The 22,139-nt window shown below is 41.4% G+C and overlaps 2 protein-coding genes and 1 long non-coding RNA gene across 3 annotated transcripts; 2 read left to right on the top strand and 1 right to left on the bottom strand.

Annotated features, from left to right (window-relative positions):
• Positions 1–808: 808 nt before the first annotated feature.
• Positions 809–11,672, top strand: zgc:171775 (STKc_p38 domain-containing protein). Its single transcript, XM_058643807.1, has 12 exons — positions 809–1,189; positions 2,902–3,031; positions 4,625–4,683; positions 4,936–5,047; positions 5,831–5,860; positions 6,443–6,490; positions 6,618–6,732; positions 7,739–7,810; positions 8,015–8,094; positions 8,200–8,278; positions 10,727–10,900; positions 11,093–11,672. Exons 1-12 carry the CDS (start codon positions 1,056–1,058, stop codon positions 11,152–11,154), a joined length of 1,095 nt encoding a protein of 364 aa, XP_058499790.1. The 5' UTR covers positions 809–1,055; the 3' UTR covers positions 11,155–11,672.
• Positions 11,673–13,822: 2,150 nt separating this feature from the next.
• LOC131468906 (keratin, type II cytoskeletal 8-like) lies at positions 13,823–18,417 on the bottom strand. The gene is made up of 9 exons (XM_058643596.1): positions 17,853–18,417; positions 16,242–16,450; positions 16,073–16,133; positions 15,869–15,964; positions 15,561–15,725; positions 15,343–15,468; positions 14,995–15,215; positions 14,843–14,901; positions 13,823–14,707 (listed from the first exon to the last, which is right to left on the bottom strand). The coding sequence occupies exons 1-9, from the start codon at positions 18,387–18,389 to the stop codon at positions 14,403–14,405; spliced, it is 1,779 nt and encodes a 592-aa protein (XP_058499579.1). The 5' UTR covers positions 18,390–18,417; the 3' UTR covers positions 13,823–14,402.
• Positions 18,418–18,517: 100 nt separating this feature from the next.
• On the top strand, positions 18,518–20,336 carry LOC131468907 (uncharacterized). The gene is made up of 2 exons (XR_009241750.1): positions 18,518–19,563; positions 19,756–20,336. It is a non-coding gene; the product is annotated as an uncharacterized LOC131468907 (long non-coding RNA).
• Positions 20,337–22,139: the final 1,803 nt, after the last annotated feature.

Here is a 22,139-nt window from a genome sequence, read left to right as displayed (position 1 = left end):
TTTTTAGTTTGAGACCATTTGTCACTTGTTTTCCCATGGTCAAATGTCCGATATTCTCTCCTTTGTACTGTACTGTCTACTGAAACGGTCCAAACCAAGCTGCCATATTTCCGGTTTTCAAAATAAAGTCCTATCGAAAGCATACAGTCAGTTCAGTTATACGTCAAAACAATCCTATTATCAGTGTTATTCAATATTAAATGATAATGTCAAGTAAAAATTAGTAAAAAAAACATTTTTTACTAATAATATAATATAATAACAATAAAAATATAATAATATTTTTTATATACTACATATTTGTAGGGCCACACGGTGGTGTAGTGGTTAGCACTCTCGCCTTGCAGCGAGAAGACCCGGGTTCGAGCCCCGGTTGGAACGAGGGCCTTTCTGCATGGAGTTTGCATGTTCTCCCCGTGTGTGCGTGGGTTCTCTCCGGGTTCTCCGGCTTCCTCCCACAGTCCAAAAACATGCAATGTGGGGATAGGTAAATTGAACACTCTAAATTGACCATAGGAGTGAGTGTGAGAGTGAATGGTTGTTTGTCTCTATCTGTGTGTGGCCCTGCGATGGACTGGCGAACTGTCCAGGGTGTACCCCGCCTATCGCCCGATGTAGCTGAGATTGGCACAGCACCCCCCGCGACCCTCTGGTGGAGGATAAATGATGATATGATGACTGACTGACTGACTACATATTTGTTTTGATTTGTGTACATTGTTCTTTTCAGTACGTTGTGTTCGCTTTCGGCAGGACTTTATTTTGAAAACCGGAAATATGACTGATTGGTCTGGTCTGGACCGTTTGAGTAGTCTTTACGTAAAGTAGTGAATATCGGCGCACTTCGCTTTTAGGCAATAATATCATTTCAGCAGGGAAAAACAAGTGATTGCTGCTGGCTGAGTTAAGGACCGCAGGCTGTGGAGAAACAAGTGCGTTTCCTGACGCTGCTGCTGTTACCTTTGCTACCACATCTCCCTCCAGTCAGGTTGAAACTCCAAACGCTTTAATCAAAAAACGGTTTGCGATTCAATTGGAAATCGGTAGAAATCGCCATGGAGTGTCCTGTGAAGGATTCCCCTGTCAGACCCGGGTATCATAGATCGGAGATCCAGAAAATCACGTGGGACGTCCCGGAGAGGTACATGACGCTTCGGTCCATCGGCTCCGGAGCTTACGGGAGTGTTTGGTGAGGAACGTTGTGACACTCTATCGATTTTTATTATGGAGCTTTTCATTCAAAGTGCGTCATATTTCTATCATCAGTGTTATTGTTTATTATCTGTTTTATCAGTGATCATCTTTCTTTTCAAATTGTTTACTTTCCTTCAGCAGAATATATATGTATATATATACACACATATGTATGTATAGATATATATATGTTATATAAATATAAATATTTATGATTAACAGTGTGAAATACATGTGGCAGTTTTTGTTATTATTGTATGGACCAAAGGTGCATGCCGTTGCTGTCAACATTCAGGTGCCGTGCAGTGCGTTCAGGTGTGGGTTTTTTAATAGATTGTGTGTAGATTTTAAGGCAGCATTCCACTCCCTGGACTCCTGACATCTGCTAACAGAGACACCTTTGTCTGCCTAAGGCAAACCAACAAGTCAACGCAGGTCTTGCAATTCTACAAGAATCTTTCCCTCTGCCAACACAGAATGACCCCTCCAGGAATCCCAGATAATGTCTACATAGCGTTACATAATAACGTGTAAAGCTCCATGGCTTGAGCGAGAACATATGGAGTGAAGAGAAACAAAGCAAATGCAGAAGCAATTTAATCTGATTAAGAACTGCAGTGGTTTATGTACAGTACAGTTAAGCACCATACAACCAGATGAGAACAAACAAATAGAATTATAAAACTAGATTTAATGAATAATGAAGGAAGGATATTGGCTCACTGTTGCTGATTTAGTTTATCTGCCTATATTTTACATTGAATTATGTTACGCAAAATGTGTTTTGTCTTTCAAAATGAAAAATTGCAAAGATTGTTCCATTTTAAGGGACCCATGAAATTTTATGAATTTTTATATTAAATGTATGTTGGTCCTGAAGTGCAAATCACCAACACAAATAGTTAATGTTGTTGCGTTTCAGTTAATACTGTGTTTCCCTATTTGTGTTGGCGATTTGCACTTCAGGGCCAGTTATGAGTTAAATATAGTATAGGCATGCATATATATATAAAAAAAGGCATTCTACAATTGCAACATTATCCTGCATAAGTGATGACGGGATAAACCCAAAAGCACAACACAGGTGCCGCCAAAATCAGTAAGTTTGTCATCTTACTAGGATATTGTCCAAATATACAGGCAAACAAATCCAGAAAGGGCCAAGCTAAAATCAAAGTAAGAAAACTAAAATGCAATATTAAAACCCAGGAGAACTTTAATTGTGACATACACAATGTGTAAATTGCACTTGCATGTAAATGTCCTCAGTATGTTCCCTGTTGTTCTGTAGGTGTTTGCACACAGTTTTTTTCTTTTTAGACAGAATGATGCAATGCTGGTACAGCCTGCCGAATTGGCTGTCAGGCCATTGGCAGAGCCGAGTTAAGTTGTAACACAATGTGGATGTTTTTCTTTTCTCAAGTCGAGCGAACACCATTCATTTGTCGTTTTCCTGTTTCAAAACACTGCCAATCACAGTGATGTCACCAAAACACTCTTATAGCAGAAGCTGTGAGACCTTCTACCATTTGCCACTAATTTCTCGGGTGACCATGGCTTTACAGTCTGGTGGTTACCAAAACCAACCCATGATCAACCCTGTGTAAATAAAGCATGTTATATTTCAGTTGTTAGAATATGCCCCGCTCACCTTCGTGCACTTACAGAGAATCAACGACAATGGGTTGTGTTATTTGCCCCACTCAGCTCTGCCACTGACCAGAAGACCAAGGAGAAGGTGGCAATCAAGAAGCTTTATCGGCCTTTCCAGTCAGTCATCCACGCCAAGCGTGCCTACAGGGAGCTCAGGCTGCTCCGCCACATCCAGCATGAAAATGTGAGTACATGGCACGAGGTGGTGGGCATGGTTGGTATATGGAGTGGCAAAACTAGAAGGTGCTAGGAGATTACGTATCTTTGCCACTATTACATCCCTTTCCAAACAAATGAAATAAGGATGCACACACAATAATCCGCTCACAATGAAGCCAGGTATTTGTGCAAAACTAGCTTTAATGTATGTTTAAAACACACAAAAAATTCCCTGGCATTTTTTTGCCAAGGGTGAGACAGTAATAGTTAGATATTAATATGTACAATTTTGGCTTAACAATGATGCCGACAATGTAACATTAGCTAGTTAATGTTATCACAGTGGGCTGAACCAAAGTTAACTTTCCAATACCACTATTTGATGCTATTTTAACACACACACACACACAGACACACCATCCCTCAGTGTCTCCTTACCACCATGTCGTCAACTCTCACTGTCTCACTGTCGTCCTCACTCTGTCCCTCCTTGTCCCTGTCATGGTCTCCCTGTCCCAATCTTCCTCACTTTCCTCCCTGTCATGTTCTTGCTCTTTTCTATGGTCACCCTCCTCTTCTCCTTCCTCCTGATGTTCCTGCTGGCACCTGAAGAAGCATGTAACAAAGCCAAGATGGAGTCAGGAAGCAGGGGTGTGTTCTTCAGGGACTTCTTCCTCTCTCCACAGTCTCTTTTCACATATCCCACTAGTACACAAACAATAATATTGGTGGGCACCGTATCTTATTTGTCCCTAAAGTGCCAGACCCAGTGGCGAGGCAGAGGCCACATCAGAACAGCAGGGAGATTGTTGGTGAAATAACGAAGATCTCCTGCCTGAAAGTAACTGTCAGCTTTACCTAATGTGCACTGTGTTGAGTAATGTGATGGTTTCACATAGTATGAGTTGTACATTTGTGTTGTTTGGCATTGGCAATTGAATCATTTAAGCTGTTGATAGTGGAAAAGCTGTTGTTTCCCATATCCAAACTTCTGGATTACTGTGTTGAAAGCTAAGCATTGGGTATTTTCTACTAAGTCATCAAGATAAGTGATTCCCATTGTTGCCATATGGTTGACAAAGCTTTTCCCCCTCTCGGAAACTGCTTTTCCGAAATGTAGTGACCGTGACATTTCTGAAAAACCCTTCATTTCAATAAAGGATGCTCACTCATTGGATATTAAAGGAATGAAGTCTGAATCTTGAAGTAGAAATGTGTTTGGACTCCACCTGAGGTCTGATAGGAGATAGATACACAATTAGTGACTGTTTTACCCAAGCCTACATGTGTGAAGGTGCATTTGATCGTCCTTAGATTCTTTAAAATGGTTACAGTGTCTTTAAGAATCATTTTCTTCTTGAGAAACAGTATAATGGCAAAGGCTGTACACTTAAGGACAAAGACTGTGATACATTGACCTGGCATTTACATCTCTCCTGAGTGATCTATCACTGGATAAGACGTGTTCTAAGACTCTCTGCATGTGATTGGATCACTCAGGACAGATATGGATACAATGTAGACCTGGTGGAACCCTGGAACCCTGTGCAGTGTTACTAACTTTGATTAAGATTAAAATATTATGTGTTGAAATCTGCACTGTGTTTTTCCCCTTAAGGTGATCTGCCTCCTTGACGTCTTCACACCGGATTCCACTCTGGAAAAATTCCAAACCTTGTGAGTTGATGGTTAGGAACAACATTCTTGTTCTGTGTGCGTGTGTGTGCATGTACAAACATCTCAAGCAAGGATGCATGCAAGCAAGCAAGCTGATTCACGTTTGTCCACGTATTTTTTCTCCATATAAACATGCAAACTGACTTCCTATTTGTGTCCCTCACTTTGCCCATTCCTTTATATATATATATATATATATACATGTATTATTTTGCATTGGTGTTCTCTCACTCTTTTTCTCTTTCTCTTTAGTTATTTAGTAATGCCATTTGTAGCCCAGGACCTGGGCCACATTATGAAGAGGAAGAGATTAAGTGATCGCATTATCACGTACCTTTTCTACCAGCTTCTTAAAGGACTCAAGGTTAGTGTTTATGTATTTATTTACTTCATAATTGCATAACAGTGTTATAAACATGACGTCCAGAGAGACATGTATTGCATACAGCTAGATGTTCTGAAAAGAGTTGACCTCGGGATAGTATTCCTTTTTCAAAAATGAGTGTGACCAACTTTGTCGCATATGCACTCAAAAATGTGACTTAATTTTTTCCCTTGGTTGCACAGGTTGAGACAAATTTACATTTTTGAAAACACATCTACAAAACACGAAACACTGTTGCAAATCCCAAAACAAATCAACAAAAGCCACAGTTCTTACAGAAAGGGAATGTGCATTTTTGAAAGCAAATTTACAGGATGCTGTTCCGCTTTAAACAAAAGAGACTGAACCAGTTACCAGCTGAACGGACATTTTATCCTTGATACACAATCAGCCAATCTTATATAGCACCACTTCCTTTCAACATGGCTTTCAAAATAAGTGATCGCTGACTTTGTCTTTTTACTGTCCTTAAGTACATGATGATGTCATCCCTAAATAGTCATTCATTAATCAAGACCGGTCAATAGCATACAAGACAAAGCAAGAAGCAGAGATCAGGATGGCTGTTGTTGTCTTTGAGTTTAGCGTTAAACCTCTTTGATCCGGGAATGTTTACTCATATAGGGATGTGTTCAGAAAGTGCTGTGAAAGTACAACATGCCATTTACAACACATGGCTCTGTCTGCTCTCATATTAGATCTTATTATATTGTATAAAGTTCAATAAGTCCATGTTCTGTAATCAAATTCTCTCTTTTCCAGTACATCCATTCTGCAGGGATCATTCATCGGGTTGGTATTTGAACATTGTTACAATAGACCTAGTGGCCATTGTGTCAAAGTCAGTGAATTGGTTTGAATCAGCATTGTGGAAAATACATTTAATAATTGCTGAGATTGGCCTGGAAAAGTCTAATGACTTCCTGAAGTCACTGCACACTGCAAATCCACACAAAACTTTGGGACAGTGTGATTAGTATTTGACAAACATAAAAAAACAACAAAGGTGGTGGGTTGTTGTTTTTTTTTGGCCAGAACTCAACCTTTTTGGAATTAGCTCATATTGTTTTGCACAGAGTTAAGAAGAGGAAGTGAAACAGGCCATTTCTGGATCAGGTGCCAACACAGACCAATTCATATCAGAGAACCACTTGAAAAATAATCCAGGCTAAATGAGTGTTGCATGTAGCTTTGTTTAAGTGCTATCAGCCCTTGTATCAAATGCTCATAAAGAGTCCAGTGAGTGTATTTTCCACTGTGTCATTGTTATGTGTTATTGCCTAAACAATTTCAAGGTTTATAAAGATGCATAATATTAGGTTGGCTAAATGCTCATAAGATAAAGTGTTGAGTTTTCTTTTTCTTTTCTTTTAGGATTTGAAGCCTGGTAACCTTGCAGTGAGTGAGAACTGTGAATTAAAGGTGAACAGCCACACTATTGGCCACATACAGCTTTAAATATTAAAACCCCATTTACAGTTACATTGCACTTTTATGCAATAAGTGTTCTCAGACATTTGTTTTTGCTTCTCACTGCAACCCTTCTCAGATCCTGGATTTTGGCTTGGCTAGACATACAGAGAGTGAAATGACTGGTTATGTGGTGACACGTTGGTACAGAGCACCAGAGATCATCTTCAACTGGATGCACTACAGTCAAACAGGTGACTATACAATCTTCCATACCGTAACTCTTAGCTGGGGTAGGCAGAATTGCATTGTTGAGTCCAGTTCATTGAAAATGTTTTGGCATGGAAGCTCTCTGTTGTGTACCCTCCCGCTAAAAACAAGCACTGACAGATACACGCGCTCATCGTGACAGGGGATCGCTCTCATTCTGCAAATGATCAACCAGAACAAGGAAACGTGATCATTATGTACAACTGAAATGTTGACAAGTGTTTTTAGTTACAGTGTATATGTACAAACGAATAATAATAACACACAGCAATCAGCTATTTGTCTGCAGGCTTGGGTCACAAAATCCACACAGGACTGAGTCAGAAAAAGGCTCCGCTCTCGTGTATGTTTCTGCAACGCTGTCAATCAAAAACTGGTTCCGCCTTTCAGACAGTTCCTCCAATCATCATGCAGAAGCCCAAGCATCTGTGCCTGCCCATTGACCCTCAAAGAACCTGAGCTTACATGGAAGTGACATTTTTGCCACATTTGTCCTATCACCGTCAAAAAAAAAAACGATAGCCGATTCTGTGCAAACAAGTGACACCAAGATAGTAATCACGTTGTAGCACACGTTTAGTATTGTATGTAATGTAAATACAGAGCTTGCCTTGCTGTCTTAGAGCCATCACCACTGGAGTGGAGGTAGACTTGGGTTTTCATCTGTTTCAAAACTCGATTCTTGTGCAATTCTGATGACAAGTGTTTGACGATCATAAACTAGCAGAGCAGAGACATCTTGGAAGCAGTCATTAAACAGTAGAACAGCAAACACAAACACACCTAGCAGACAACTGGCTTGGTAAATATGTTTTGGTGGGTATGTTGTGGTGCATTCTATATGTATTATTCAGATCACTTCATTTTAAAAAAGAATCTTGCCTACCCCAGCTTTACTACAGTCATATCATTTGAAGTGTTCTTGAGTGTTACACTGTACTATGACAAACTATAAAATGTTGTTGCGCTCTCTGTTACCCTCCCAATTAGTGGATGTCTGGTCAGCTGCCTGCATCCTGGCCGAGATGATTACAGGTCAGGTACTTTTCCCAGGACATGACAGTATCCTCACACATGCCGATACTCCGTGGTTGGTAGTTTGAAAACAATGCCAGCCTTAAAGGGGTACAGCTATCGTGATATCTGTGAAAGTCATTCACAGAATTTTTAGATTTGTAGCCACATTTAATCTGTGGCTTCGGTGCATGTTGTGCATCCTAAATGATATGTTGTGTATCCAGAGGCTTCCTTAACCAGCCTGTTTAGGTATTGATCAGCTGAAAAAGATCCTCCGCCTGACAGGAACACCAGACTCCTCCCTGGTTCAAAAGATGCAGAGTAAAGATGTAAGTTAAGCTAAATCTTCATATGTGTACTTGCACTGTATAAGTTTTTTTCTTTGTTGTACATTTTAGGATGAACTCTTTTTTGTTGTTGTTGTTTTTTCTAAGGCACAGTCATATATGGAAGGTCTCCCTGCACAAAAGAAGAAGAACTTTAAAGAAGTGTTTCCGTCGATGGATGCAAATGGTGAATTTAACTTTCAATTAAATATGTTTCATTTGGCTTCCCTGTGTCCGTTGCAAGCCCAATTTCTTTCCCATTATTCCTTTCCTCGTGTGTCAGTTCAAAAATGTAAATATCTGCACTGAGTGCATTTCAAAATACTTTAATAATATGTGGACTATTAAATATCAGGTCTATCTCCTCAAAGTCACTCTCAACAATTTAACAATTTAATTGCAGATAATGGTTACAGGAGGGGGATTACGTGAGTGTAAATGAATTCACTCCCCCTACCCATATAAATACACATATTCCACGAGGCACAGGGTGAGGAGGAGGTGTACCAGCAATGCATAACTCCGGTTTATTCATGAAATCCAAACTAAAACTTATCTATAAGTAATTTGAAAGTCTTTTGCATCCAAACTGGAAATTACAACACCCTGTCCTGCTAACTGCTGTCTACCGTCCACCTGGTCCTCACTCTGAATTTTTAGTTCTGACTTTCTGTCTGAATTAGTTCTTAGTACAGATCGTCTTTATTATCTGTGATTTAAATATCCATGTAGATATTATGTCTGCTTTTATGTCCGTAGTGAACAAAATGGGTGTTATTTAATGTGGTAAATAAACCCACTCACAGTTTTAGTCACACTCTTGATCTTGTGTTGTCCTATGGCCTAAACGTTGAGAATGTATTGCTTTGCTGTAGCAACCCAATTATGTGAGTATCTGCACGGCAATGATATGTTTGCGGACTTTCAGTCAGGATTTAGAAAACATCATAGCACAGAAGAAAGCACTATTGAAAGTCACCAACAACCTTCTGTTGGCCTCAGACAATGGCCTTGTATCTATACTGGTACTATTAGTTCTGAGCACTGCATTTGTCACTCTTGACCATAACATTTTATTACAGAGGCTGGAGCATGTTATTGGGATCAAAGGTACTGCATTAAACTGGTTTTAATCTTACTTATCAGAGACATCTCAGTTTGTTCATCTTCATGATGGATTTTCTTTACCCACTGGAGTTAAACGTGGACTTACATGTGGTTTGATTCTTGGACCAGTTCTTTTCACCTCATACATGCTTCCTCTAGGTAGTATTATTATTATTAATTAAAAAAAAACACAACCTCAATTGTCATTTTTATGCAGATGACGTGCAGTTGTACACATCCATGAAGTCATATAACAGCAATCAAGTTATAAAACTCCAGGAATGTCTCACAGACATGAAGTGACCTGGATGACACATAACCTTTTACTTTCGTAATGCTCACAACACTGAAGTTATGGTCCTTGGCCCTAAACACCTTAGGGAAGCTCTACCTGAACATTTAAGGAGCTTTTCCACTACACAGTCCCGGGACGCCTGGCCTCAGCACGGCAAGACTCGACTCTACACGGTTCCATTACTATATAGTACCTCCTCAACGTGGGCGGAGTCATCATAGCACGGCTGCATGAAACTAACTAACTAACTAACTAGTGACTAGTGACTTGTAAAGCAGTTGTTTTCAGTGTACTGAATCAATAATTAAAAAGATTTGCTCACAGAATCGTGAGCAAAAAGGACGGCAGAGACCTCGTTCAGAATAAAGTCGACCCTTGAGCTGTTTTCCTCCGTGACACTGCTGAGGATCAGCAGCTTTTGTCCTGTTGAACAGCCCGTCAACACATAGTCCATCTTAAGGCATAGTGTCTGGGCAGTTAGAGTACTGTGTTCTGTTCCCGTGTGTTAAACGTGTCGGGACTGCGCATCCACGCGTACGTATAACTCAAGTGTTGCATCCGTGTTAATTGTTTGTTGTTTGATCGCCTGCATGTCTATTGTTGTTTGCTGAGCTGACTGCCCTGCTGCTGTGTGTGGTTTAACCCGCCATCGGCTCACACTGTACATAATCCCTTGTTCATTCACACTACACACTGAACTTTGAACTTCCATCCTTACACACTCACCATTCATAAATTCCTCTCTCTCTCTCTCTCTCTCTCTCGCTCTCTCACTCATTCATCTCTCTCTCTCACGCCATCTTGTGTCGAACACGTGGGCCAACGGCCTTGCTGCTGTGCATGTGTTTTGGCCTGAAATCTGCAGCATTTTAGCGCCATCTTGTGTGGAGGCGTGGGCCCACAGTCACATTTTTGTTCCGGAAGTGGGAGTGGGGTTGCCCGGTTTCTTTCCTTCCATCCCTTCCATTTTCATCTTTCTTTACGTCCCACACTCTCTCTCTCTCACACACACACACACACACAGGGTCACCGGTGTTTTATGTTGTACATAGCTTATGTTATTATGAATTGTAGTGAGTGACATGTATCCGAGAACTGAACCCTGTGAAATTTCATGTTTAACCCCAGTGGGTAAAGAAAATTTGTCATTAACATGAACAAAAGTTTCCAGATTTAAATCAGTTTGATCACTTTGATTTGAATGTTGTCCATATTCTATCTTGACACTTCCAGCTCTAGATTTATTGGAGGGGATGTTGCTGCTGGACCCGGAGATGAGGCCGACAGCTAAACAAGGACTGTCTCACCCCTTCCTGGCTGAGTACCACGACCCAGAGAGTGAGGCAGACTCAGAGCCTTATGATGACTCCTTCGAGAGCCTAGAACTCGCTGTTGGCGAGTGGAAGAGTGAGTATTCCAGAAGGCTAAAGGTGACAGGACAGTGAAGTTGTGTCATTTGCATTACACGTAAAAGCTAAACCAGAGCAGTGAATAAACAATATTTTGCAATCTGAAGTAATTCAGTATTCTAGAAATGATCCATACTTGGTCAAAAATATGAAATATTTACTCCACACTCTGTTTTCTTTATCCAATCAGGTCTAATCCACATGGAGATCATGACTTTTGACCCTGACGACCCCAGTAAAACAGCCATGTAGGATGCTGTGATGTACTAGCACCTCCTGCTTTGGTTAAAATACCTACACATGCTGCACGTGTCCTCTACAGCAACTATTGATTGACAGACATTTTTTTGTGCATATTGCCAGCCTGGTCTCCCACTAAATACTGTTATTTTTACTTTTATGCAAACCATCCGAAATGTTCTTGCACATTTCATACAGAAAATACGACTGCATTGTTTATGGAGATGATGGTGACACTGAGGAAAACCTAGCCTTAACACGTGCTACTCAGTATGACTAAACCTAATCATATTCATAACCAGGAAATGGATATCTATACCCTTATTGCCTTATTTCAGTGCCCAGAAAAAGTTTCCAAGGGAAGTCTGTAGACAAAAAAAACACTACCTCAGGTAGACTTAAATCAGTAATATGATTTTGATTCAGAAACTTGAGCTCACATTTGTCTGTGGTTTGCAGAAATATACAGCAACAACAACATGTGACCCTGGTTTTGGTGCTTCAGTAAAATAAAATAAAACAATTTTTTTTCAAGGTATTTGCATTTTTTTTCCCCCCACTATTTTAATTTCACACCTCTATATGTTGCATGCATTTATTTGAATAACTCTGTGGCTCATCAGTCACCTAGATTGAGGTGATGAACTGCACTCACAAGGCATTTCTGCTCTTATCCTAAAGGCTTCTTCGGTTCTAACATTTTTAAAGTGACAGGATCAAAACATTGAGCAGAACAAGGATCTGTTAGGTTTAAAGGGTGTAGGAGATTCACACACATTTCATTCTCATTCACACTCAACCCACAGAATGTGGAGTTAAGTGTCTTGCTACTAGCGGAGCCAGGATTTGGACCAACATGTTCCAGTTGAAAGATGACTCGCTCTACCACTGATCCACAGTAACCTCTTATGTGTGTTTGTATCCACTCACAACCATCTCTTAAACCTGTGGCAGGTTGCAGATGCATGTGAGCATAGTGTAGTCAGTAAGGAGTAACCTCCATCTTTTCCTAGTGTCTTGCCTTCTCAACCTTTGACCGTAAACAAAGAACAAACAGCATAAAACAACGTAAAGCAACAGCTTTTTAGTTTGGGGCCTATCTAGTGTTTACATTTACAACAGGACAGTGAACGCAACACACAGGCTGTTGAAGCTATGAAGGTGGATGCTGACATTTTCCTCCACAACAGTTAGGCTAAATCACCAGGAGGGACTGCTGTTGTACTGATTATCAGCACGGCTGTGATACCTGATACCACAGCACAGTGGTGATAATATTCGGTACAACAGCACAATATATAATATTACAAGTTTTATGGCTCCACCAACAAAAATAGTTCCACGGCTGGACTGACTTGACTGTTGCCTAGCAGCCAAAATAATGAGCATATCCTGTAACCAGAGGGGGAAAGTGTCTGACAGTTCACTGCTCCATCATTTCCTGGGTGAGGCTGCATCAGTTTGGTGTAGCACATTCAGGATTTAGTTTAATTTAAAAAAGTTTTATTATTTCATTACTAAGTCACTACGAAAAACTTAGAAATGACTAGCTAGTTGTTAACTAGTAGTTCACTCATTTTTAGTTGTTGCACCAGACCAACTGCAGCAATCGTGTAGCTAGTAAATTCTCAGTAATGCGCAAGTGGTTAGTAGTCACATAAAATGTGGCGACAAAAAGCTAGCTACCCAATCAGCACGCAAAGCTTGATTTAGATGTGTGGTGTCCGTCCCCCACCACACTCTCCTTGGACCACATAGCTAACTACAAACTGGAAGAGATGGAGGCGGAACCCCATTCAGCTTTGCAAGTGTGTTTTACTATTAAAGGGGAATTCCAGTATTTTTCAACCTAGGTCCGGTGTTTAGAAATGTGGGTGTGTACGTGAACACTGTTTACAAAACGTTTCCTGATTGGTGCAGTAGATCGCCTCAGGCGGCAGCTGGCAACCACTCTGAGTTGTATCCATAAAAAGTGTTTTTGGCCAATAAATGGCTTGGGTTGTTATTGTAAGCAAGGGCGTAGCTTGGTTACAAGACTGGTAGGGGCACTGCGCGCCGCTGTGTTTTCAGAAGAGCACGTCACCTGCACTTTCCCTAGCTCTACTGGACCGATAATTAAACTTTTTGTTAGTACTATTGTTGGGGAAACCAATGTGATTGGTGATGAATTTTAAATATTAATAATTCATTAATTAAAAACCCCACCTATCGCCCTATGTTAGCTCAGATTGGCACAGCACCCCCCGCGACCCTCCTGTGGAGGATAAAGCGGTAGAAGACGGATGGATGGATGGAATAATTCATTAATTCATTATGGCATAATAATAAAATATAATAACACATTCCCACCATCTTTTCAAAGATATCTCAGAGTGTGGATGGGCATGACATGCTCATTATTTTCCCCGCCCTTCTAATGAGAGTGTTCAGTTGTGATCTAAGCTTCACAGACACATTCCAAACCATAATATTATCCTGTACCAAATGATGGGTTTTATGACTGGACTCTGAGCTTCCTTAATTAAATTAAAGCCCTGATTCTGTGCTGTGTCAGTAGCCAGTAGTTACAGTAACTTTTCCCATTCACACAGATTCAGTCACACATTCACACAGTGCTTTGTGTGCAAAAAAAAAGTAATGCGACCCCAAACGTCAATAAGAACAAACAGATCTGCTGAAATGCCAAATATGAACACAGATTTATTCCAAATATTTTGATGGTACAATTTCACAATAAATCTGGTTACCACAGTCAGCCTAAACTTTACTTTTATTCAGAGCGAAAGTGAAATTAAAGGCGTAAACACCGTTTCTATGAGAGCATCCCAAAACTCAAATATTAAAGTGTTATATGTGGTTACTTTTGTTGAAAGAATATGACAGATGTGTGACAACAGAGGAGTCTCAAGAGAATAGTATATGGTGGCATGCACTGAAAGCTTTGTGAGTCCAAGACAGAGCACATCATCCACATATGTTACTGTGCACATCTCTGTACTGCAGTTGTCATTTTGTGTGGAATGACTCTTGCCTAATGAAAAACAAAGGTTTTGTCATGACACTACAAACATCCTCCTTGTCTACACAAGAGCACATCCAGCAAACCAAAAGTCAACCTGGCTGACTGATGAAAGAAGAGAACTGACTCACAACTAAGGCTGCTCAGTGTCTGCAGGTAAAGCGGTGCAGAGCTTTGTGGAAATGGTTTAAAGCATACATGAGGAAGCGAACGAAATGAGGAGAGAAGACAGTGGTTGGTTTTAATGGCGGCTAATGGAGGTCCTTGAGCTGATCATGCTGCTGCTGCTACCACCGCCATAGCCGCCGCCGCTGCTACCGCCGCCATAGCAGCCGCTGCTACCGCCGCCATAGCCGCCGCTGCTACCGCCGCCATAGCCGCCGCTGCTACCGCCGCCATAGCCGCCGCTGCTACCGCCGCCGCCATAGCTGCCGCCGCCGCCGCCTCCCATGCCACCACCAAATCCGCTGCCGCCAAAGCCGCCGCCGCAGCCAAAGCCGCCTCCCATGCCGCCTCCATAGCCGCCGCCGCCTCCACTGCTAGCACCTGATGATGAGGGAATTTTCATTACACATATCATCCAAACTTTAGGGTTAGGGTTAGGGCTAACCCTAACCCTAAGACGAGAGAACTGACTTGATTTAGATGTGACCTAATTCTTAGAGACATGTGGATACATACCATAATTGGTGGTTGAGGACTGTATGTGGATGATTGCCTCTCCGCCACCACTGCCAATTCTGCAGAGAGGTACATACAATAAATGACCAATCTGAGCTATTAATGTTGCTGCTTTACAAGGTGTCCTGAGTCCACAGTATCTGAGCCTTTACCTGGATTCTTCTCCTTCCAGAAGTTTCCTGTAGGTGGCAATCTCGATGTCCAGAGCCAACTTGACATTCATGAGCTCCTGGTATTCACGGACCTGGCGGGCCATGTCTTGTTTGGCTCTCTGCAGGGCTTCTTCCAGGTCTCTCATGCGGGCCTTGGCATCCTTCACAGCCAGCTCTCCACGCTCCTCAGCCTCAGCAATCTGAGCCTCCAGGTTTACATGCTGAGAGATTGGACATTGGTGAGATGTGATAATCCACACTTTATCTGATTTTCAACATGCATTTTTGAAACCAGGGTTGTTTTAAACGTGTTTGGGATGCTAAGAAGTCTGCAAGTGGAGTGAATACCTGTGCTTTGACTGCCTCAATTTCATTCTGGAGGCGGCTAATCATACGGTTGAGTTCAGCAATATCGCTCTTTGTCTGGCGAAGGCTATCTCCAGACTGATTTGCTGTGGACTGCATCTCTGTGACCTGAAGTAAGAAGATAAAAGGTAACTTACTACAGTTTACAAATATGTGGTTTCATACTGAACATACTGAGATTCATTTCGCCCTCTACACACCCTTTGTTTATACCACGCCTCTGTGTCTGCACGGTTGCGATTGGCAATGTCTTCATATTGACTCCTGACTTCTGCCACAATCGCATCCATGTCCAGGTTGCGGCTGTTATCCATCTCCACAATGACAGATGTGTCCTTGATCTGGCCTTGAAGCTCACGCAGCTCCTGAACAAAGGATGTTTTTTACAAAAATAATTAAAGATAGAGGTAAAAAAAACATCTGTTTCTATGGGTTATCTATGTCCGCTAAAGGGAAAAAAATAAATAAATAAACCTAACAGTGCTGAGCCATGATTCATTTTACTTACAGCCTCATAGACACTTCTGAGGAAGTTAATCTCATCTTGAAGGGAATCGACTTTGGCTTCCAGCTCGACTTTGTTCATGTAGGCACCATCTACATCCTATGTTATTGGGGAAGAGGAAAGCGGTGTGCATTGGTGATGGCTCAGCAGTAGTATGTATTTAAGCTGTTTTCCTCAACATGCTGCTGTGCTGTAGACTCCTCTCACCTTCTTGAGGAGGACAAATTCATTCTCCACACTAGCACGCTTGTTGATTTCATCTTCATATCTGACAAAAAAAGGGATGAAATAAATCAGCTGATGTAAACGTTCAATCAACTTCAGTCAGTCTGCTCAAAGATGAGACATTCCTGGTTTCTCTCGGTTATGAACTCACTTGTTCTTGAAGTCTTCGACCAGTCCTTGCATGTTTCTCAGCTCTCCCTCTAACTTCACCTTCTCATTGCCAAGTCCATCCAGCTGTCTGCGCAGGTTGGCGATGTAGGCCTCAAACATGGCGTCAATGTTTGAGCGGCTGGTGGTCTGGTCCTGCAGCAGACTCCATTTGGTCTCCAGCATTTTGTTCTGCTGCTCCAGGAAACGAACCTGGCAGGTAGAATTATTTAGATCAAAGTTTAGTTCCACTGAGAGTTGGGGAAAATATTGCATTTGAATACCGCTGCAAAACCATATTAACCAAACTACAATAAAGTTAAATGATTACTCATATGAGCAATATGAGCATAAGAGAAAGTGGCCTGTAAATTCAGCAGTTTCAGTTGTTCCTTTATTCTTCTTCCCTAATCACATTCTTGTCTTCTTGTTCATCTCATAAGATGCTGCCTCAGAGTGGATTAAATTCAATGTCTCCGTTTTTTTCTCTGTGGGACAACAAAGTTCTTTGTCTTCTTTTGTTTAACTTGACTCACATGAGACATAGAGCCACACCTGTGTGACTCAAACACAAAAAGTTGTGCCTGTACTGGCAATTGCAATGATAAAATAGCTCTGTCTGCACAGTGTAGCATAACTGTATTAGTTCTCTTGTTGGAGAAGGTAATGGCACTTTTGAAGTTGAACAAGCTAAGACATACCACTGGAAATTGTATTCTGCAAAATATGGCAAGTATGACCACACTGTATACACTATGAGAAGTGTGACAAAAATGTGAGAATGGTTAGAGATGATGAGAATTAATTTTTTCCCTTTGGTCAACTAATCATGTGTTTTGTGACTTTTTGGCCTTTTCCCATAAGGTGGGCGGGGTGGGTGTTAGGTGTTGTTCTTGATGTTGTTATGTTGCTCCCACAATTAAAACAATGACTGAAATCCTGAGAACCATGCTTCCACCATGCCACACCTCAGCCGAACCCCTCCCGTTTAAGCCTTAGCTGCTAGTTGCTCCCTCACCTCCAGGAAGCAACTACAGTATAACTGAGTGAACTTGCCTACCTCTGTCCTCAGCAACTAATGCCACTTGCCTGCAGCTATGAACCGTCACATCAGCAGAGTGTGTACAACATTTCATTTTCAAGAATTTTACTCCAATGATGTATCCAACCACTTGTGTGAGGACAGATGAGGGTGTGGTGTGCACACACAAATGCAAACGACAAATATTTTTGCAAAGACTGGAAACATTAGTTTTAAATCTGGCTGGAAATCTGAGTATAATGCAGCACTGTTGAAAGCTTGCTGCCAAGGAAATAGGTGATAACCTGATTACTTCTACATGTCAAACTGAGCGCCACCAGTCAGTCCAGGTTTGAATCGGTAGCTTTGTAATATTCAATATTTCACATATGGCATGATGCAGCTATTCAAATTTGCACACAGCTTATTTTTTCCCTTCCCAGATGAGCTTATTCCGAATGAATGGAGCATGTATAATTTGGTCAATTATAACTTAGCGTCATCATAGACCTTATTCATTTGAAAATGGTGTGGGACATAAAACTGACAACTCTGATCAACTTTCTAGGTAAGCAATAGAAAAAAGGCACTCACCTTGTCAATGAAGCTCACAAAGCGGTTGTTCAGAGTCTTGATCTGTTCTTTCTCCTGGGTTCGGACAGTCTGAATGTTGGGGTCGATCTCAAGGTTCAGGGGGGCCAGTAGGCTCTGGTTGACTGTGACTGCTGTGATTGGGACACATCCACCCCCAAAACCTCCACCGCCACCACCACCGAAACCTCCAGCGCTACCACGACCACCAAAACCTCCACCGCTACAAAAAGATCCACCGCCACCACCACCATAACCTCCACCGCCACCGCCACCACCACCATAACCTCCACCCAAACCATAACCTCCAGATCCAAAACCACTGCCGAAGCTACTACCGCCACCGCCACCGCCACTGCCGCCCCCGCCACTCATGGAAAAACTATACATACTTCCCCTAGACACTGGACCCCCTGAAGCACGTGCGGTGCCACATGAGCCACTAGAATAGGACCTTGAGGAAAATGATTGCCCTACTGATTGCCCTCCTTTACGGCTGCCAGACAAACGAGTACTTCCAGTACGGAAGGTGGATGCCATGATTTAAGTATAAGGGGAGCAGAGGAAGAGAGAGGGGAAGATTAGTCAGAGCAGTGGAGCACACTAAGAGGTGAGTCAAGTCCCTCTAGCACCTTCCTCCTGTCTGTGGTGGATATTTATCTGCCTCTAACTGCAGGGGAGGTCCCAGTGAGCTCCATCCCCTCAACCCTCCACCAGTTACCTGAATCCTGAAAAGAGCACTTGCAGGTAGATTGGGATGGAGCAGCCCAGCCTGTCAGACAGGTAAAGGTGCCACCCCTGTAAGGTGATCAGGGCTTGACCCACCCAAGTACTCACTGAAGAAGGCATCAGAGCCTGTGGTGAAGGAGGAAGAGAGACATGATGAGAAAATGTTTTTGTATTTTTACATCATTAGCTGAAAGCTTTTCTTGATATATTTTCATGGTTGGAGTATTCAATGTTTAGGGTGGGGACCTATAGTGAATTATCCACAGTTTTGTTTTTGAAAATGACAATATAATAGATACAAAATAAGAATACCAAAGCTCAAATAATCAACTTTTAGTCTAAGGATTTGGATTGCACAGTATGCGATAGAAAAACACCATCTGGTTTTATATTTACTGCCTATAACCCTTATTCCACTGCAAATGCAGTTTTTAAGAAAATGATAACTTAATTTTCCATAATTTTCTTGCTTTGAATAGCAACTAATAATTCTTACTACCTTATTCTTAAGTCAGCCATGTTATTACGATGCAATACACATTAGCACATTCTATGTAACAAGGAAACTTAAATTGACAGTGAAAGCGTACATTCAAGAAATTATTATGCCAATTCTATACCATTGTTTTTTAATCTAATTTTGTTATGGCTGGGACTGTGTGCACTTACCTCACTAAAGTCAAGGCATTGTAATTGTATAGATTAATATTCATGCTTCAAAGAATAAATCAATTAAGAAACTATGAAAATATTTAGGAGGATCTCATTAAACATATCAGACAACGGACAATGAATGCCCCCCATCTGGTACAGACAGACAAGCCTTTTTTTGTGCGCACCGCTCCTGCGTTGTGCGCTTCTCCGTATCCAACGCAGCCTGGATCATTTCTCCAAGTGCGGCTTTAAACCCCAAGTAATGGTCTTTATGGTGAGGCTTATGATGACTCCTTCGAGAGCCTGGAACTCGCTGTTGGCGAATGGAAGAGTGAGTATTCCAGAAGGCTAAAGGTGACAGGACAGTGAAGTTGTGTCATTTGCATTACACGTAAAAGCTAAACCAGAGCAGTGAATAAACAATATTTTGCAATCTGAAGTAATTCAGTATTCTAGAAATGATCCATACTTGGTCAAAAATATGAAATATTTACTCCACACTCTGTTTTCTTTATCCAATCAGGTCTAATCCACATGGAGATCATGACTTTTGACCCTGACGACCCCAGTAAAACAGCCATGTAGGATGCTGTGATGTACTAGCACCTCCTGCTTTGGTTAAAATACCTACACATGCTGCACGTGTCCTCTACAGCAACTATTGATTGACAGACATTTTTTTGTGCATATTGCCAGCCTGGTCTCCCACTAAATACTGTTATTTTTACTTTTATGCAAACCATCGGAAATGTTCTTGCACATTTCATACAGAAAATACGACTGCATTGTTTATCGAGATGATGGTGACACTGAGGAAAACCTAGCCTTAACACGTGCTACTCAGTATGACTAAACCTAATCATATTCATAACCAGGAAATGGATATCTATACCCTTATTGCCTTATTTCAGTGCCCAGAAAAAAGTTTCCAAGGGAAGTCTGTAGACAAAAAAAACACTACCTCAGGTAGACTTAAATCAGTAATATGATTTTGATTCAGAAACTTGAGCTCACATTTGTCTGTGGTTTGCAGAAATATACAGCAACAACATGTGACCCTGGTTTTGGTGCTTCAGTAAAATAAAATAAAACATTTTTTTTCAAGGTATTTGCATTTCCCCCCCCCCCCCACTATTTTAATTTCACACCTCTATATGTTGCATGCATTTATTTGAATAACTCTGTGGCTCATCAGTCACCTAGATTGAGGTGAAGAACTGCACTCACAAGGCATTTCTGCTCTTATCCTAAAGGCTTCTTTGGTTCTAACAAAACGATACATGCATTTTTAAAGTGACAGGATCAAAACATTGAGCAGAACGAGGATCTGTTAGGTTTAAAGGGTGTAGGAGATTCACACACATTTCATTCTCATTCACACTCAACCCACAGAATGTGGAGTAACCCACAGAATGTGGAGTAACCCACAGAATGTGGAGTTAAGTGTCTTGCTACTAGCGGAGCCAGGATTTGGACCAACATGTTCCAGTTGAAAGATGACTCGCTCTACCACTGATCCACAGTAACCTCTTATGTGTCTTTGTATCCACTCAAAACCATCTCTTAAACCTGTGGCAGGTTGCAGATGCATGTGAGCACAGTGTAGTCAGTAAGGAGTAACCTCCATCTTTTCCTAGTGTCTTGCCTTCTCAACCTTTGACCGTAAACAAAGAACGAGCATAAAACAACGTAAAGCAAGAGCTTTTTAAGCTGCCTACATGTGTCGTGTATTTTCTAACCCATTAACTAGGGCCAGGGCCGTCAGTTTGGGGCCTATCTAGTGTTTACATTTACAACAGGACAGTGAACGCAACACACACGCTGTTGAAGCTATGAAGGTGGATGCTGACATTTTCCTACACAACAGTTAGGCTAAATCACCAGGAGGGACTGCTGTTTTACTGATTATCAGCACGGCTGTGATACCTGATACCACAGCACAGCGGTGATAATATTCGGTACAACAGCACAATATATAATATTACAAGTTTTATGGCTCCACCAACAAAAATAGTTCCACGGCTGGACTGACTTGACTGTTGCCTAGCAGCCAAAATAATGAGCATATCATGTAACCAGAGGGGGAAAGTGTCTGACAGTTCACTGCTCCATCATTTCCTGGGTGAGGCTGCATCAGTTTGGTGTAGCACATTCAGGATTTAGTTTAATTTAAAAAAGTTGTATTATTTCATTACTAAGTCACTACGAAGAACTTAGAAATGACTAGCTAGTTGTTAACTAGTAGTTCACTAATTTTTAGTTGTTGCACCAGACCAACTGCAGCAATGGTGTAGCTAGTAAATTCTCAGTAATGCGCAAGTGGTTGGTAGTCACATAAAATGTGGCGACAAAAAGCTAGCTACCCAATCAGCACGCAAAGCTTGATTTAGATGTGTGGTGTCCGTCCCCCACCACACTCTCCTTGGACCACATAGCTAACTACAAACTGGAAGAGATGGAGGCGGAACCCCATTCAGCTTTGCAAGTGTGTTTTACTATTAAAGGGGAATTCCAGTATTTTTCGACCTAGGTCCGGTGTTTAGAAATGTGGGTGTGTACGTGAACACTGTTTACAAAACGTTTCCTGATTGGCGCAGTAGATCGCCTCAGGCGGCAGCTGGCAACCACTCTGAGTTGTATCCATAAAAAGTGTTTTTGCCAATAAATGGCTTGGGTTGTTATTGTAAGCAAGGGCGTAGCTTGGTTACAAGACTGGTGGGGACACACCTGCACTTTCCCTCGCTCTACTGGACCAATAATTAAACTTTTTGTTAGTACTATTGTTGGGGAAACCAATGTGATTGGTGATGAATTAATTATATATAATATATAATAATTAATTAATTCATAATGGCATAATAATAAAATAAAATAACACATTCCCACCATCTTTTCAAAGATATCTCA

Source organism: Solea solea, chromosome 11 (genome assembly GCF_958295425.1).
Source record: "Solea solea chromosome 11, fSolSol10.1, whole genome shotgun sequence".
Lineage (NCBI taxonomy): Eukaryota > Metazoa > Chordata > Actinopteri > Pleuronectiformes > Soleidae > Solea > Solea solea.
The sequence above is the reverse complement of the archived record's forward strand: the minus strand, read 5'-3'. Positions and strand labels throughout refer to the sequence as shown.